This window comes from Colossoma macropomum, unplaced genomic scaffold (assembly GCF_904425465.1).
Source record: "Colossoma macropomum unplaced genomic scaffold, Colossoma_macropomum, whole genome shotgun sequence".
NCBI lineage: Eukaryota > Metazoa > Chordata > Actinopteri > Characiformes > Serrasalmidae > Colossoma > Colossoma macropomum.
In genome coordinates, this window is record NW_023494807.1 from 14,655,804 (window position 1) to 14,672,697 (window position 16,894).

General features: G+C 39.8%; 1 protein-coding gene across 2 annotated transcripts in view; it reads left to right on the plus strand.

The window, feature by feature from the left end:
- yeats2 (YEATS domain containing 2) overlaps positions 1 to 14,826 on the plus strand; it is a 79,277-nt gene extending 64,451 nt beyond the window's left edge. For both annotated transcript variants that reach the window (XM_036556167.1, XM_036556168.1), the window contains exons 24-31: positions 294 to 370; positions 700 to 779; positions 1,848 to 2,049; positions 5,368 to 5,606; positions 6,386 to 6,460; positions 6,629 to 6,702; positions 10,745 to 10,822; positions 11,222 to 14,826. In XM_036556167.1, coding sequence (XP_036412060.1) covers positions 294 to 370; positions 700 to 779; positions 1,848 to 2,049; positions 5,368 to 5,606; positions 6,386 to 6,460; positions 6,629 to 6,702; positions 10,745 to 10,822; positions 11,222 to 11,264 — 868 coding nt within the window. In that variant the 3' untranslated portion in view covers positions 11,265 to 14,826. The remainder of the gene's footprint in view (positions 1 to 293; positions 371 to 699; positions 780 to 1,847; positions 2,050 to 5,367; positions 5,607 to 6,385; positions 6,461 to 6,628; positions 6,703 to 10,744; positions 10,823 to 11,221) is intronic.
- The last annotated feature ends 2,068 nt before the right edge of the window (positions 14,827 to 16,894 follow it).

The following is a 16,894-nucleotide window of genomic DNA, read 5'->3' on the forward strand; positions in this document are numbered from 1 at the left end:
GAATATATCAATATTGTGGTTGTTCAATAAACTTAGATTTTTAAGAAATATGAGTATTGATGCTAAATATGAGAATTTGATGCTCTGATGTTTGAAGAAGTTTTTCCGCTTTGTTCTTGAAGACCATTCTGTTTAGATGACTCAGATCTCAGCGAAATTTTGTTTTTACTCGTGTTCAAAAACACAACTAGATCCCCAGTCCCCAAACTTGTCTCTCTCTCTCTCTCTCTCTCTCTTTTTCTCTCTCTTTGTCTCTCTCTTTGTCTCTCTCCCTCTCCCTCTCCCTCTCTCAGTACGGAGCATGTTGAAACCATGCTGCAGCTTCTGACGGCTGCAGTGAAGAAGTTTCCTTTGATCGTTCCAGAGAAGAGTGAGTCACCTCTATCTCTCTCTTTCTGTCTCACAAACACACAAACTCAAACGCATTCTTGCCTTTCCTTTATTACTATGATTTTATAGTTAGTGTTCTTAAATGAGTGAGACAGGCCCTGTTTCTGTCTTTCCATCAGACTTAACCAGTACCTATTAATAATACTGGAATTTGTGTTTTTGTTTTTGGTTTGTGTTTGTTTGTGTGCTTGTGTGTGTGTGTGTGACGTGTTTGTATATGTGCATTCGCGCTTGTGTGTTTTTTGTGTTTGTATGTTTTTGTGTGTGTTTAATGTGTTTGTGTGTGTGTGTGCGTGTGTGTGTTCCCAGCTGAAGATTCCCATCCGTTCTGTGCTACCTCTGCAGAGCAGTATTATTCCTGGAACATTGGAAAACGGAGGGCTGCTGAGGTATGGAGCTATGGAATTTTCAAGTCAGGAGTTCGATTGGACAGTGTGGATGAGCATGGATGCACTATTTCGGTCCTGGTGTCCAGCACAGTTTGATACCTTCTCTACTCAAACATGCCCACCAAACTTGGCAATCAACAGATGAGTTGCATCAGGTGTGTCTGTGCAGGGAAATTGCCACACTGTGCTGGATACAGGCCCTCCAGCACACAGCTGTGCTAGTGTGACAGGAAGTCAATCTTTAGCCTTCTGTTCTAACTTTGGAGGTACTGGAGGCATTCCATTATTTTTGAACATGATTTTTTTGTCTTAAAAAGTTCACCAGTCTGTAGTGTGAGATGGTCAGCTGGACAGTCAATTTAGGCAATAGCCAGTGAGAGAGCTAGCAGAGAGAATAAAGGCAAAGAAATGTGTCTGCACTCCGCGTGTGCAGCAGACCACAGAGATGGAGAAAATGTTTGTTTGTGCCTTTATAATGTTTGTAATTAATGATAGCTCTGTTATTAATGGGCTGATATCAACAGAAAATACTGAATTGAAGGGAATCTATCCTGAAATAGCTCACACTGACACTATATGATGTGATGATGTTAGCTGTGTATTTCTTGCTCTGAGAAAAAGTTTATGTAGTTTGAGCATAACTGGTTGCTTTTAGATGCTCAATGTGAGTAAAGTGCTCCCATTAAAAATAGTTATTTGTAGAAAAAAATACAGGTAATAGTAGGTGTCATATGTGGAGCAGTGCTTTGAAGCACTCTCCTTACAATTTTAAGTCTGTTTGCAAATGGGTAGTAAAATGCTTCTCACTGCAGAGTGGAATGTTATCTGCGGTTCTCAACCACATATTCATACTTTTTTTTTGTAGCTGTGACCCGTTTTTGTATGTGATACCCTCTAGTGTGCACACCTCACGAAAAGACATTCTGAAAAAAAGCGGATATTAAGCGTGTGATTCTGTTTTAGAAATCTGTTAGGATTTTATTAGTCATGTAATGTACGCCTGGCTTTAATCCCTCGGTTTCTGCCTCACGTTTGTATGTGCATGAACATTTATGTGTGTTTGTGCAGCTCCAGCGGGCAGTAGCAGTGAAGCGTCTGGTTCAGGACATTTTAGATCGGAACCCCCGGCTGCAGGCCCTCAGCCCCCCGAAAACCAGAGAGGTGGTGCAGTGGTGCCGTCTCCGTGGTTACACACCCCCTGATCCAGAACCCCAGCGTATGGAGGAGGACTCCATCGAGGACATACTCACTCAGATAGACAGCGAGCCTGGTCTGTGTGTGTGTGTGTGTGTGTGTGTGCGTGCATGCATGCATGCATGCATGCCTGTGTATTTGCATGTTCAATTGAAGAAAAAAAAAATATTCAAGTCCTTGATCATGATTAAAAGTGATGTGTGCATTAGAACACATACAGTTGAAGTCATAAGTTTGCATACACTTTTAGCTTTTTCAGTTCTGCCCATAGATTTTTTTATGAAATTGAGGTCAGGGCTTTGTGATGGCCACTCCATTACCTTTACTTTGTTGTCTTTAAGCCATTTTGCCACAAATCTGGAAGTATGCTTGGGGTCATTGTCCATTTGGAAGACCCATTTGCACCAAAGTATGAACTTCCTGGCTGATGTCTTGAGATGTTGCTTTAATATCTCCACATATTTTTCCCTCATAATGCCATCTGTTTTGTGAAGTGCACCAGTCCTTCTTGCAGCAAAGCACCCCCACAACTTGATGCTGCCACCCCCATGCTTCACAGTTGGGATGGTGTTTTTTGGCTTGCAAACCTCTCCCTTTTTTCTCCATACATAACAATGGTCATTGTGGCCAGACAGTTCCATTTTTGTTTCATCAGACCAGAGAATGTTTCTCCAAAACATAAGATCTTTGTCCCCATGTGTTGCAAACTACAAACTGCCTTTTTATGGCAGTTTTGGAGTAGTGGCTTCTTTCTTGCTGAGTGGCCTTTCAGGTCATGTCAATATAGAACACGTTTGAACTGTTGAAAGAGACACTTTTGTACCTGTGTCCTCCAGCATCTTCGCAGGGTCGTTTGCTGTTGTTCTTGGATTGATTTGTATTTTTCGCTCCAAAGTACGTTAATTTCTAGAAGACAGAGAACAGTATGATGGCCACATGGTCACATGTCCACAATTCCTTTTCTGATGTCTTGGCTGATTTCTTTTGATTTTCCCATGATGTCAAGCAAAGAGGCAAGTAGGCCTTAAAATACTGCCACAGATACAGCCCTTAACACAAATGATGTCAGTTAACCTATCAGAGGCTTCTAGAGCCATGAAATCGTTTTTGCAATATTTCAAGCTATTTAAAGGCACAGTCAGCTTGGTATGTGTAAACTTTTAAATTTTGATATAGTAAATTATAAGCAAAATAATCTGTTTGTAAACATTTGTTGGAAAAATTGCTTATGTCATGTACAAAGTAGATATCCTTGACAGTTTGCTAAAAGGTTGTTGTCATGGAATCTGTGGAGGGGATAAATATGAGTTTTGAGTTTTACTGACTCAATAACCTAAGTGTATGTAAATTTATGACTTCACCTATAGCCACGATGCACTTTGTGCCAGCACACACGATCAGTGGGAAACAAAATTGCTGATAATGTCATTAGTAAAGACAGTGAGAATATCTGTGTTTAGGCAGTACTCTCAGTGCTCACAGTGAAAATCTTTGTGGTTTGATTATATGTGATGATGCTTTTTTTGTGACACAAAATGCTTGATTGTGGCGCTGTGATTCGTTAAATAGAGGGCATTAATTCTGACCTTTTGTTCATTACCTAATTGCAGAGACCAGAATTGCTGTTGTGCAGCCCAGTGTATGTGTGTAAACACAGTTAAGCAGGAACATTGATTTATCAGTGGGGCTTTATAAAAATGATTGTCCCTTTCATAACCATTTCAGCAAAATACCTCTGTCGCTTTTGCGCTGTGGTGTATGTGTTTTAGTCGGTGTTTATTAGCAATTCTTCATGATCAACCTCTTCTACTACTACAATTGCTACTACTATTAATAATAATTATTATGACTTTTTTTATTAAGAGTAGTAGTACACTCTCAGAAAAAACAACCTTTCAGGGTATAAACACTGCCTCTGGGGTGGTACACAAAGGGGAGTGTCTTTGGGAGTGTTAGTTGGAACATAATTGTACCATATTCTATTGCAGTTCCACCCCATATACCCTGTCTTGGCTATATGTAAATATTTTGCAACAGAAAAAAAAATTGCAGGCTGGATAAGGATGAATTGCAAATATGTGAAGGGCCATATGAAGCTGTCTTGGGCCTGTAGTTTGAAACCCCCTCTTTGAGGTCTGTGTGTGTGTTTCATTCCTAAAGCCAGGGAAAATTTACTGAGTCTTCTGTGTTTGACAACCCAGCCATGACAGCTGAGGATTTGTGTTGTTACGACACGTTTGTCCAGGACAATGCAATTCTGTACTGTGTGTACTGTGTCTCTCACTCAGCGTTCAGTTGAATGCAGTCTAGTGTGTGTGTGTATGTGTGTGTGTGTGTGTGTGTGTGTGCACATCTTGCTGTCCTTGTACATGTCCTCTTAATGATAGAACAACATGATTGTTTTTTTGCTGAGGTGAGTACATTTTGCTGGACCTCACTTGAGCATGTGACAAGAGAAGATGTAAGACAAGATTGTGTGCATGTGTCTGTCTGTGTATGTGTGTGTGGAGGAGTGTTTTTTACGTTATTGTGTGGTGCGTGGTAATGTCCACCACATTTTGCTAAGTGTGAGTGCGTATACTTTTGAGACAGTGGGGAGCACAATGCATTGTATGTAGGGATACAGCGATCATTAATTTTTAGTAGCAGATTCTGATTTCCATTTCTTTATAGTTAAAGTGGTCTTTTAAATCCAAAGCTAATACATGAAATATGTTAGCACATTTACAGTACTTTTTCTTAGCCAACTTGCAATATAAACATTATTTGCTCTTTAATGGGCCAGACTGGCATTTTTAAATTTTAAATGAGTTGTCTATTTAATAAATTGCAATAAATTGTGCTGTTCAGCACACTGAGTCATGTGTAATATTGCTACTACATTTTGGTATAGATGAAGCAACAGCATTCAAATGAGTGCGCTTATCTCATAAAATGCAGCGCAGATCAGCCAAAACAAAACAATGACTGCCTGGTTGCTGATTGCGTGTTTGGAACAAAAATCTACTGATTCCAATCGTGTGACTCTTGTTAAGATATTGTAGCCCAATCTTTAGCCATATTGCATTACTGGTTGACCAGTGTGTTTTTTAATAAAATACAAGATGTACAACAATTGCATGTATCTGTCTGTCTGTCTGCCCTGTGATGGATTGGCAACCTGTCCAGGGTGTATCCCGCCTTCCACCCAATGACTGCTGGGATAGGCCCCAGCTCCCCCCCACGACCCAGAAGGATAAGCGGCTTAGAGAGTGTGTGTGTGTGTGTGTGTGTGTGTATGTACAACAGTCGCAAAATGCAGCAGTATTTCAAAGTACTAGTGTCCATATCATGCTTTATAAAGAGTATTTGAGTATGTCCAGTGCTACAACTGTGTGTATGTGTTTGTTTACAGAGTGTCCCTCCACTGTAACGGACAGTGATGAATTGTGCCAGCGCCTGGAGCAGCTGCAGAGGATTCTGAAGACAGAGCCGGAGGAAGAAGATGACGAACCTCTCGACATTGTCACCGTCAAAGAGGTCAGCAGCACCAGGGTGAAGGTCAAACAGGAGCAAGAGGAGGCAGAGCAGGAGCCCAAATTCTTCATGGGCTCATGCCCCTCCTCGCAGTTCATCAGAGACACAGCAGAGCAGGTGAGAATCAATCCATCATTCGGTACGTCAGTCTGTCCATCTGTTAGAACATCTGTCTGTATACGTATCTGTCTTTCAGTTATTTTACCCTATTCTGTCCATTTTTTTATTTCATCATCTTTAAGTTAAAATCTACTTTTGTCTTTTACTGTAATTTTCCCTCCTTTGTATTTTATTTGTAATTGAACCCTTTCCTTTTTGTCATTTATTTCCTTTTCCTTGCATTATTGATGTTGGTTTTATTGGTGTTTTAGTTATTTATTTAAATATCATACATTTTTCTTATACATTATTATTTCCCTGTGAGGTCCATTTATGATGTTTGTGTGGTTTTATGTTCCAAAAACAGTCATTTCATTTTTACATGACATTTTCCAACCTCTCTTTATCCCTTAGAATTAATCAGGCTGTTTTTGTTACTTTTACGATATATAAATGACTTCTTTTTGATTGATTGGCTGCCTTGTATTCTGCCTCATTTAAAAGCAGACCTGGCTGAAACATTCTTTATATGCAAGTGTGAAAAGGTGTGGCTAAACTGATATACCATGAACAAGGGGAAATGTATAAGTACATTGTTTTTTGTAACATCATAAAAACAATGAATTCAAAACAGGCTGTTTTTACAGCTTAGTTTCCATATATGGGCTGTATATACTGAGAAATGAATGGTGTTTTGAAACTTCAGCAATGGTAAATCTTTCATTTACAAACAAGGAAAATTCATGTTTTCGTGATTTGGGTCTTCTAACAATATTAACAATATTATCTCGTTTCAGATTGGTGTGAGTCTGCAGCCAGTAGAAGTAGATAAGAATGTCTTTGCTGCTGTAGTGGAGACCATGATTCTCAAGGTCAGTATTTTGGAAATGCTGCAGAATGATGAACATCTTTTTTTTATTCTCCTAGATGTGCTGTGTTGAGTAGAACTGTTTCATCTTGTTCTGTGTAAATCTCTCTCTCTCTCTCTCTCTCTCTCTCACTCTCTCTCACTCTCTCACTCTCTCACTCTCTGTTTCCAGGCCACAGAGCAGTTTGCCAGCGAGATTATGAGAGAGTCACTTGCCAACGCCTACGGGAAGTCACCTCAAAACAGGTCTCTGCACATTTCTTTCTTTCCCACCACCCTTTCATCCATCCATCCATCCGTGTATGCAAGCATCTCTCTAGTACAACTGTTCGTTCCATCCACATGCCATCTGTCCATTAACTTCATTGTGCTTGTGTATTTGTTCATCTGTCCGTCTCGTAGGTCCTTACACATCTGTCCACCAGACCTACTTTAGTCCTTTTGTTCTTGTATAAAGACTTTCTGCTCTGCATTCAGTCCATATATACAGCTTGAGCTCTTAACCCGGTGTCTAGGCTGCTGTGCATTCAGCTGCCTAAAGGATCTTTAATGGCTTCCTCAGAGTGCTTACAGTGTGCAGTCTCCTCACTGCTGTTCAGCAGAAGAGTTAAGGTGGCAAAGAGGCTGCATGAAGTTCAGAGCTGATCTGGTGTCAGTATTTATGGCCACAGCAGTTAGTTATCTGTACACAGCCTCAAGGAGCATTCTCAGTGCACTCAGTCAGAAGGATGGCTGGAGAGAGATAAGTGGTTCTCCAGCTCAGTACTATGGGACCTGTGCACTGCACATGTATTGCCCTCTAACACCCTCTAACACCCCTGATTCAGCTCGTAAAGGTTTGACAAGTACCTGTTGAGTTGAATCAGGTCTGAGCTTGGAAAATAATAATTTAAAAAAAGCATAGGGTTCCAGGACTGTGTCTGAGAGCCACTACTGTTAAAGCACGAAGACTGATTAGTAATATGTATACTATAAGGAATTTTTCCACAAATAATATATCTATACTAATAATAATGGTCAAAAATTTAACAATTTTAAACAGCACTTTTTCTGACAGATATTATTGTCAGATCTCACTTGTCACATTTCTTAAACTCAAAATTATCATATAATGTAATTATTGTGGTGCTAGGGGTGGAGCTTTTCAGAATTCTTAGCATTTTTGTCGGTTTCTGTTAATTAACCCGTGTTGTTTTCATGCTAAATGTTAGGTTTGGATACATTTTACAGCCTGCGAGAGCTGTCGCTTATTGTGCCAGAATGTAAACATGATGTGTTGATTGATATTTTTTAGAATTACAATGAGTGTATGTGCGAGTAGAAATCATCTTAGAGTCTGAAAGGTATGTTACTATGCTAACAAGTCTGCTAAGTCTGTTATTATGCTAATTTGAACCAAGGTAGAGATCTAGTTAAATTTCTCTTCTTGGTTTCGCTTAGGACAGAGCAGTAGACACATCCTGTCAGAATTATGAAAAGCATGATCAAGCAAATTCATTAAGAACAGAGGTTTGTCCACTGTCTTTTGTGGGCACAGGATCTCAATAGCGTAGTGCCTTATACAGGCAGGAATGCCACTGCTGTCATGGTGAGTCACTTGTAAGAGTACTAGTAACTTGATTTATTTGCACATTTAAAAATATGCTTACTGTTTTACTTTTTTTTGCTACCGTTTTTACGTTCACATCTTTCGATGTAGAACCACAAAACTTTAAACTTTGCAGGATTGTAGAGCCTGTACAGGAATATTGCACTTGTGGTTTTAGACTGAACAAATGTACGGTTTTCGCACAGCATTCATTCAAATAATATATTTTTTCCCCTTAAGAAATACATGGCAAAATGTTGAGAAAATTCAATGATAAAATGGATAGTTTCTGTCCTAAAATCTGAACTAGGCTGGTCAGCTAGCTAACAGGCTATAAGATGGCAAACATGCTAAACAGCTTCACCATTAATATCACTGGTTTGAATCAAAGTACTTACTGTATGATTCAATCTTAACGGCGATATAAAATGATCTGATTTTAGTCAGATTTGCCTCAAGTAGCATCAGACCCAGGGTAAATCTCAAACAGCTCAGAACCCCTTAATAGTGTGTTATGTAAGTTTTAAAATTCTAGATTCTACAGCCAAATAGTGCACTGTTTGTCGAGTATGGATGTGGCTGAATCCTAAATGACTATTCTTTAGCTATATTATGCAATGTTAGGGAGCAGAAGCCAATATTTAAATGCCTACAGTGTGCACTCTGTAGGGAGCAGGGAGCCATTTGAGATTTAGCCCCAACATGGGAAGAGGTTAACTGTTAACTTGGTGTTAAATAAGACTGGAAATCACTTGGAGGCTAATGGAGATTAGCATTGCCTTCGCAATGGTAGTTTCATGACCAAAAAGTACTTAGAAAATAACGTTTTTGCATCATACAGTGCTTTGTTATGATATGTTCATTAGTACACGATAAGTTAAAAAGTTCATGAAATGACTGCAATACACAGTGAAGGGCGACCAAACTTTCTTCTCCTTATTCAGCAGTCAGTGGTTGCTTGGCAGCGATACCATACTCTAAATTAACTACATTTCTTGGAGGAATACTTGTTTATGTTTATTATTAATAATAATAACTTAAATTATTTTGGGGGAAAAATTGTGTAATTTATCATATTTTATGTTGTCCACCATTTTATAAAAGTAAGAGAGGGATGTGCATTACTGTAGTTTTTAACAGGGAAGGCGGTTTTAGGCAGTTCGCTTCACGCTACTGCCAAGAACACCCTTCTCTGTGATAAAATCACAGTAACGCACGCGCTCTTTTGGCTTATTGCTTAAATCTAACTCTCACAAAGGCCACCTCTCACACTGCCCTTCATACACACTACATATAGACTCACATACATACCATAGCAACAGACTACCAACACCTTAGCAATCGCCTCAGATGCCATAGCAACACATTGGCAACCACCTGGGATTTTATGAAGCCAACTTATAGTTTGTTCATAAACTTTTCCTTTTTTTCTTCTTATTATTGGTAGTACATAAATAATAGCAGTAGAACTCTAGTACTAGTAGTGATATGATCGAAAATTTGTGTACTAACAAAATAGCTGAGTGGCCTGTTTTGCTCAGATGGTGATTGCTAACTCAGCACTTTCCTGAAAGACTGGTAAAAGAGAACCATTACACCATTACATTTCTCAATAATAAGTGATTCCTTTCACATCACATATGTGTGTTCATTGCAGCATGATATCTCTTACAAATGATACATCAGTCAGGTCCTGCCCTGGCCCAGCTTAATAGATGCTATCATTTTAGCAATGGCAGAAGTCAGAGACCGCAGTGCTGCAGTGCCAGTTCTAAGGCCTAAATGCACTGCACATGTTGATTTATTCCATGCTTTAACACACTTGCCTCAGCTCATGAGGGGCTTGATGAGGTGATTGAGGTACGTGCAGAGACTATAAGAGTAGACTTCAGGAGCCCTGAGGCTGTACGGTGATGGTAAAGGGACCAGAGACTGCAGAAGAAGAGGATGAAGATCAGCTTTATCATATCTAGGAGCAGAGAATAGGGGATGGGTGTGTGCAGAGTACTTACTCAGCATCTGTGTGTGATCTCATTCACATCACTGTCACTGTAACACACATACAGAGTCCAGTGCCAAGCATACATCTCTCACTTTCTCTGTCACTCTGCAGGCACACCCAGAGACACAAAGACACACACACACACAAACTCCTCCCACACTTACACATACAGTACTATGCAAAAGTCAGAAACCACCCTCCATTGATTTTTCCACATACTTGAGAGGATAATAGTTGTAAGAAAATCTGCTGGTGTAAGGAAGGGGGAATGTAAGGAAATTTAATGCAGGGGAAAAACAGTTTCCAGAACTAGAATTCAAAAAATTACTATACAGAGGAAATGGGACTGTGCAAGATCTGGTAGACCGCCATCAGATAAACAGCACTTAAAGCATTCGTCTTTGAGAGATAAAAGGAAGAAAATCAAGCTCCTCTCTTGCTTCTTGTATCACTGCTTGTACTTCGGACGTTAAAAAAAGCACAGACTAAAGGATTTTGCTGCTGACTGATCAGTACCACTGTTTATTTACCAGAACCCAGCAATTTAAAAGCATGATTTTAAAAGATCATCCCGTCTTTCTCTTGTGCCATTCCACAAGTCAATATCTTATTGTTGTACACTACAAGAATCTTTTTTTGGGGTTCTTTCCTCTTCTCACATCTTCCTGCTTTTTTTTTTTAATCCCTGTCTCACTCAGAGCTCCTAGAGAAATCTCAGCCATGAACGTACATCAGGCCATCAGCTCCATACCTACATGCGACTTTCTCACAAACAGGTACCTCTAATGTCTGTTGCTTTTTTATACTTATTCATCTGTAACGTCTGTATGTTTAAATTTATTGTATTGCTTTTCATAATTATTTTCGACTTCTCTAGAATTATCAGACAGATTTTTCTATTTTTTAATTTTTTTCAAACCTCCTCTAAGGCACAGATATCTAAATCTGGACTTTGTATACAGTTCCCAGTTCTGGATTTTGTAATCTCTGATAGTTAACTAAACTGTTAATGTAACTGATTGTCCACCTAGTGTCATACCTACCAGTAATTATAAGATCCACAACCAGAAACTGTATTCAAGGATTTTAAGACATCTGCGGTTGGTATAGTCACTGTGGTTTGGCGTTTTTTAGATTTCACTCAGAATTTGATTGAAGATAAACATGTTTTTTAGGTACATGGGGCTCTTGCTGAAGGATGGCAGCCATACAGACTAAGAAGACTGAGCTGCCAAAGCTGCTACAGAATACACTACGCACACCTGGGACTGGTTTGCTGACTCTAGCCTTTCACTTTTGCATAACTGCATAGAGTGTACAGAGGCTGACCAATCAAATACCAGTTGTGACCTGAGCGTGCCATAGTAGAACACAGGCCACAACCAGGCAACAGAGATACAGTGAGGAGATTTTTGGATGGACAGATCCTGGAGTGTTCAACACTATCATAAATTCCTAATCCATCACTCACCTGACATTGCAATATCATCAGCTGTGTGTAGGCTTTATGATGTCGTACATTTACTGCATAAACCTGTCCTTAATGTGTTATTCTGTGGCCTTATCTTGATGCTTTACTGCGTTATGACATCATAATGCATTATGAAATCAGAACAGTATAACAGTCCTGTATTGCACATTGCACTTAGGCCCACATGTCTGATTCGCTTTGCTTGCTTGGTATGGTAATGTGATAGAAACTATTTATGAGAAATACCAAGACATCAGATGTGGTCTACACTGAAGGAGAGCCCTGTTCTGTTTATCTCAAGCTTTGTGGGCTGGTGGGCCAGTGTGTGGTATCTGTTTGATGGTTTGGAATAATGATACAGTCCTTTTTATATGTTCATGTCATTGTTTCCTGTACTTGAGCCCGAGCACAGATTGGCATAATACAGCTAATACAGAAGGTTATGATTGTGTTATCGCTGATGTACGAATGACATCACCGGTCTTAATTATTCTTTGTGGTTTTGGGAGTAAAGCCCAGGGCACACTGACCAAATGTTCTCCAACCAAACCCACAGTTGCAATGCTTTTTTTTTTTTTTAGCTTGCCCTCGCCCACTTTGACTCACCACCTGGATGTGCATCACACCTAAGTTACACAAAAGGTCACTCACAGCAGAAAGGGAAGAAGGGACAATGAGGTGCAGATTATTCAGATGGAATGCCCTCACCCCCAGCTGGTTAACATTGGTCAGTCAATAGGCAAGCCATGCAGACTTTGCAGTGCAAAAGTATTTTTGAGAAGCTTGAACATAAAGTATACAAAATTTGTGAGTAGTTGTTTTGTCTGCCTCTAAATGTGGTGTAGTATTTTGTTGTTCGCTGTGTAGCCTTTAGCATTGTGACTAGCCAGTTAGCACATGAAAAGTGAAGTTGTATTAACAATCATGTATAACAATCATGTGTAACAGAGTAGTTTGCAACCTAAAGCCCAGGAAATTGAATGTTTTGGTTTTGAAATGTTAAGCATTGTCACTTATGAACACATTTGTCCGTCAATATTTTTGGGTTGAGAGGTTAAACTCATCAGGTCGTAATGATTTCTGTGTGTATTCTGCTGCTGAGGTTGACGCTTTTGTTCACTCAATTCTTCACCTCTCTGAGGACTCATCTAACGCCTTTCGCTTCAGCCAATAAAGTAATTACCTTAACGTGGCACAGAATATTCCCTTCAAAGGGGGAATTGATGAGGCAAAGTGGATAAGGGCTTGTTAAAAACAGGTATTAACACAGACGGTACCAACCTCAAACTCAAAGTCTGTGTTGCTCTGTGGCTGATTGGTGTGTCTAAAATGTTGTCCCTCATTTACTCTGGTTCCTATGGCTTCCATTCTGGCTTATCAGTCCTTTTACTGAATGTCCTAACATTACAACATTACAAATGTTGTAGTAGCTTATTGAAACTTGGCAGTGTGTAAATGACAGTGAATTTCCCACCATGTTAACGTGAGCTTGATTATATGACAAAAAAAATACATTGTCTATCCAGTGTGGTCTTTCACACATACAGAATCAATATGATTTGAAATGAATAATGCAGTCTAAATTCACATATTTTGACAAAACCTGAGTTGTACACAATTTCTCATTAGGTTGCTTCTAAAGAATGCTTAGATAGATAGGCCACTTGTTGTGTGTACTTGTGTATCTGTTGTGTATACAAAGTCATGATGACCATCTTCAGACTGACACGTTTACGTAACAGGATGTGAGTTTGTGAAGTGATATCGGCAAGAAACATACACAATTCACAGAGGAGAAAATTCAAGTGTTGTTAAAACCTTGTTTTATAACGTTTGTTGGAGCGTTTGTTTTGCTATGAAGATGCCCAGTGTTTAATATAGACCTACTGAAGTCTTAATATTCATGTAATTTTATCTGTTGATGAATGCAGAAGCTTGACGCACACTGTAGTCCAGTGTAGCGTACCTCTGCACTGCACAGTTTAGTGTTTTCTCTGCACTCCTCACTTACCTAGGCATGTATATGAACCGGAGATGGTGCGTTTGAGCCGGTGGTGTAGCTAGAATTTCATTATGGGGGCGTGTGGTTACAGCTTTTACAACTTTTTTACAGCTAGGAAGACATCGCTGTAGTGTGGTTAACAACCACCAACTAGCCATCAACTTCAGCTAACATAACCAGAGAATTAAAATTGCTACGCTTGTATTTAACTGATCAGATCCAATAACAGCTGACAGCAGAGCCACAGCAAGTAAGGGCTAATTAACCACAGTTGTGCCTTTTACAGAATCAGGACTAGATATCTGGGGCGAATGGTTGAAGACTGCAATTTTCCTCCACAGTATTCAACCTTGTTTTCTTTACCATGGTCAACTTTACTGCTTACCCAACAGGAACATGAGCAGACATTACATAGCTGATGGAGGCATGGAGCCATGTAAATGTTGCCATGGTGATAGCGTTGTTGTGTGTAAAATGGAGGCAGAGCTTTGGCGATCACTTTCATTTGTTTGAAGTGGACATAAAGGCACTCAAAGCCTTGGGGTTCATCCTGTAATATAAGAACATTTTTTATTGGCCTCGGAGGGCTTTTTTTCTTCAGAGGAGTCAGAAATCCCCCCAACCCCCACCCCCCTAGGTACACCTCTGGTTTGAGCAGGGAAAACACACCTGTGCAGTGCTTGGCCCCCTACGGCTATAAATGAGTACATTCTGAATAAAAGAATCTGGGCTCCGAAAGGCCCTGTTGAAGTGTGTGCAGATTAATTAGTGTCTACAGTTGGCAGAAAGAGGGATGGTAAATGCTACATAGACATAGAATCAATGGAATCATGCTAACAGTGGCTAGCTTTCACTGTTTTGGTCTGAGCTGTCCTTTTAAAGTTACCTGTTGAACAGCTGTGGCTGGCATATAAAATCACATTGTATGTTTTATTATGTTGTATTCTTATCTGCATTCTGTTGGCAGCCTGGTAAGCAACCAGCAACACGTTCATTTAGTGTGCGTATGTGTGTTAGAATGTCTGTAAAGGTATGTATGTAATTATTTTGAGTGCGCATGTGAGAATGTAAAGAACTTCTCGTGTGTGAGCTCTGTTAGTTTGCTGCTTGCCAGTCGAGTTGTGTATCTGTGTACGAGCGTGTGTACCCGTGCTTTCTGCACGAACTCAAACTGTCATTACCAGTTTAACCAAATTTAATGTATTGTAGGCTGTACCTGACCATTGTATTTTCCTTTTGTTCAAAGTGTACCTAAAAATGATGACTATTCTTGTATTAAAACGGTAGTTTTGCCACTGAAATTTGGAGTTTTGGTACAGTGTTGTTTTTTTAAATAAATAATAATAAAATAAACTTTTCTAGCAACTGGTTCTACAGACAAGTCTAAACTTTAATATTCTGAGTTGCACAGTGTGTGTACTTTTTTTCTCTAGCTGCTTTTTGTAGGACATGGACATTTTTATACTCGTTTGTCTCGACATTCCTCCGCTTCCGACTAGAGCAATGGAGGAAAACTAATGGGAGAAAGATTGCCTGAGTAAAGGAGGATTATTTTCACCATTTCAGGGTTCCTGCTGCTTTTAGAAAATTATTTTTCAGGACTTTTCCAGGACAATTTCCATGGCTTACAAAAGTATACATGCAATGCTTTTGGTTTTACTCCTATTTTTCAGTAGTTTGATTAAAAAAAAAAAAAAATGTAAGATTTTTCCTATAAATGTGTTATGCTTCTACAGGCAAATAGGATTGACACAAGATACTAATATAAGCTGTTGCTTATAAAATGTCACCTTAAACTGACATCCTTAACATAAACTTCAACAACATCACTGTAAATAGTGCAGGGGTGTCTAATCTTATCTACAGAGGGACGTTATGACTTCAGCTTTTCATTTCAGCAAAGCGGAAGCACACATGATCAGTTTTTAAAGACTGAGACGTCTGATTAAACAAGTGGAATCAGGTGTACCCCAGCAGCCACATGGGCCCTTTGTGGGTAAGATTGGACACCACAGAATGTGCTAAAATGTGCAGTCTCCATGGCTTAATGGCCCAACTTTACACATTTCCAGGACAGTTTAACAATATTGTTCTTTTCCAGATGTCTTCCGTAACTGTGGGAACTCTTCTGTTTACAAACCCTGCTTCTAGGCTACAGACAGAGAAGGAATGGAGCTTTCTCATGCCCTCGTCTGCATTCATGATTGTTGCTTGCACAAGTTTTTTAAAATTCCTATGAATTTTCAAAATTATTTAAGTTTTGAAAATTCCTAGGAATTTGCAGGACTGGAATTGGTTCATACGGGGCATCCCTATAAACATTTCTAAGCTGTTTTTTCAAATTATGATGGAGCTCTTTGTCAGAAAGGATAGTCAAACAGCTGTGGGTCCAGTAGAAGTCTCCCAACACTGAACTCTAATTCCAAGGCTGAACTCTGACCACAGTGGAAAAACATCAGTTCTCCTGGCTAAAAAAGAGCAGGGAGTGACTGTGCTAATCCAAAATTGAGAGTAGAGCCAGTTTTGAGTATTCTGAGTAGAGCAGCTGAGGTGAGTACTGTTATTACTAAAGTATTCCTCAACACTTAAATTAGTTCTGCGCAATTAAATCCCTAAGCATTTAGCATTTGTTCTGTGTTCCAGGCATTGGTGCTAAATGGCTGCCTGCTGCAGTAAAGATTAGGGGAAATGCTCATCAGGTAACAGCTGACGCTTTCATTCTCATTAAATCAGTGTCTAAACCGCAGAGCAGAGTTCTTACATAACACACACATAAACACACACACTCATAGCCCCCGAACACAATCTCGCTCTCTCTTTCACGCCTATGCCCCCACTCTGTGTACTGCCCAGTGTGCCTGGCCACATTTTGGACACTAAAAGTCTGTGCTCGCTTTGGAGTTTTCATTCTGTTCTTTTTTACTTTTAACAACCCTGTTTAGAATTAATCAGACAAACCAGATTTGGTTGCAATTTGTTAACTGTAACCACTGTGGCGGTGTAGTGACTGTGGTGGTCCCCCCTGCTGAGTTAGTCCACCTGGCGTCATAAATGCTGTTCCATTTGCTACAGTTTTGTTAATATCTCAGCACTGTTGTGACACTGACGTGGTGGTGTTGTGTGTTGTGCTGGTGCGAGTGGATCAGATACAGCTGTGTAGCTGGAGATTTTAAACACCTCAGTGTCACTGCTAGACTGAGGATAGTCCACCAACCATAAATATCCAGACAACAGCGTCCTGTGGGCAGCATCCTGTGACCACTGATGAAGGACTAGACAACGACCAACAAAAACTGTGCAGTAACAGATGAGCTATTGTCTCTGACTTTACACCAACAAGGTGTGTGTGTCTAATAGTGTAGACAGTGAGTGGAC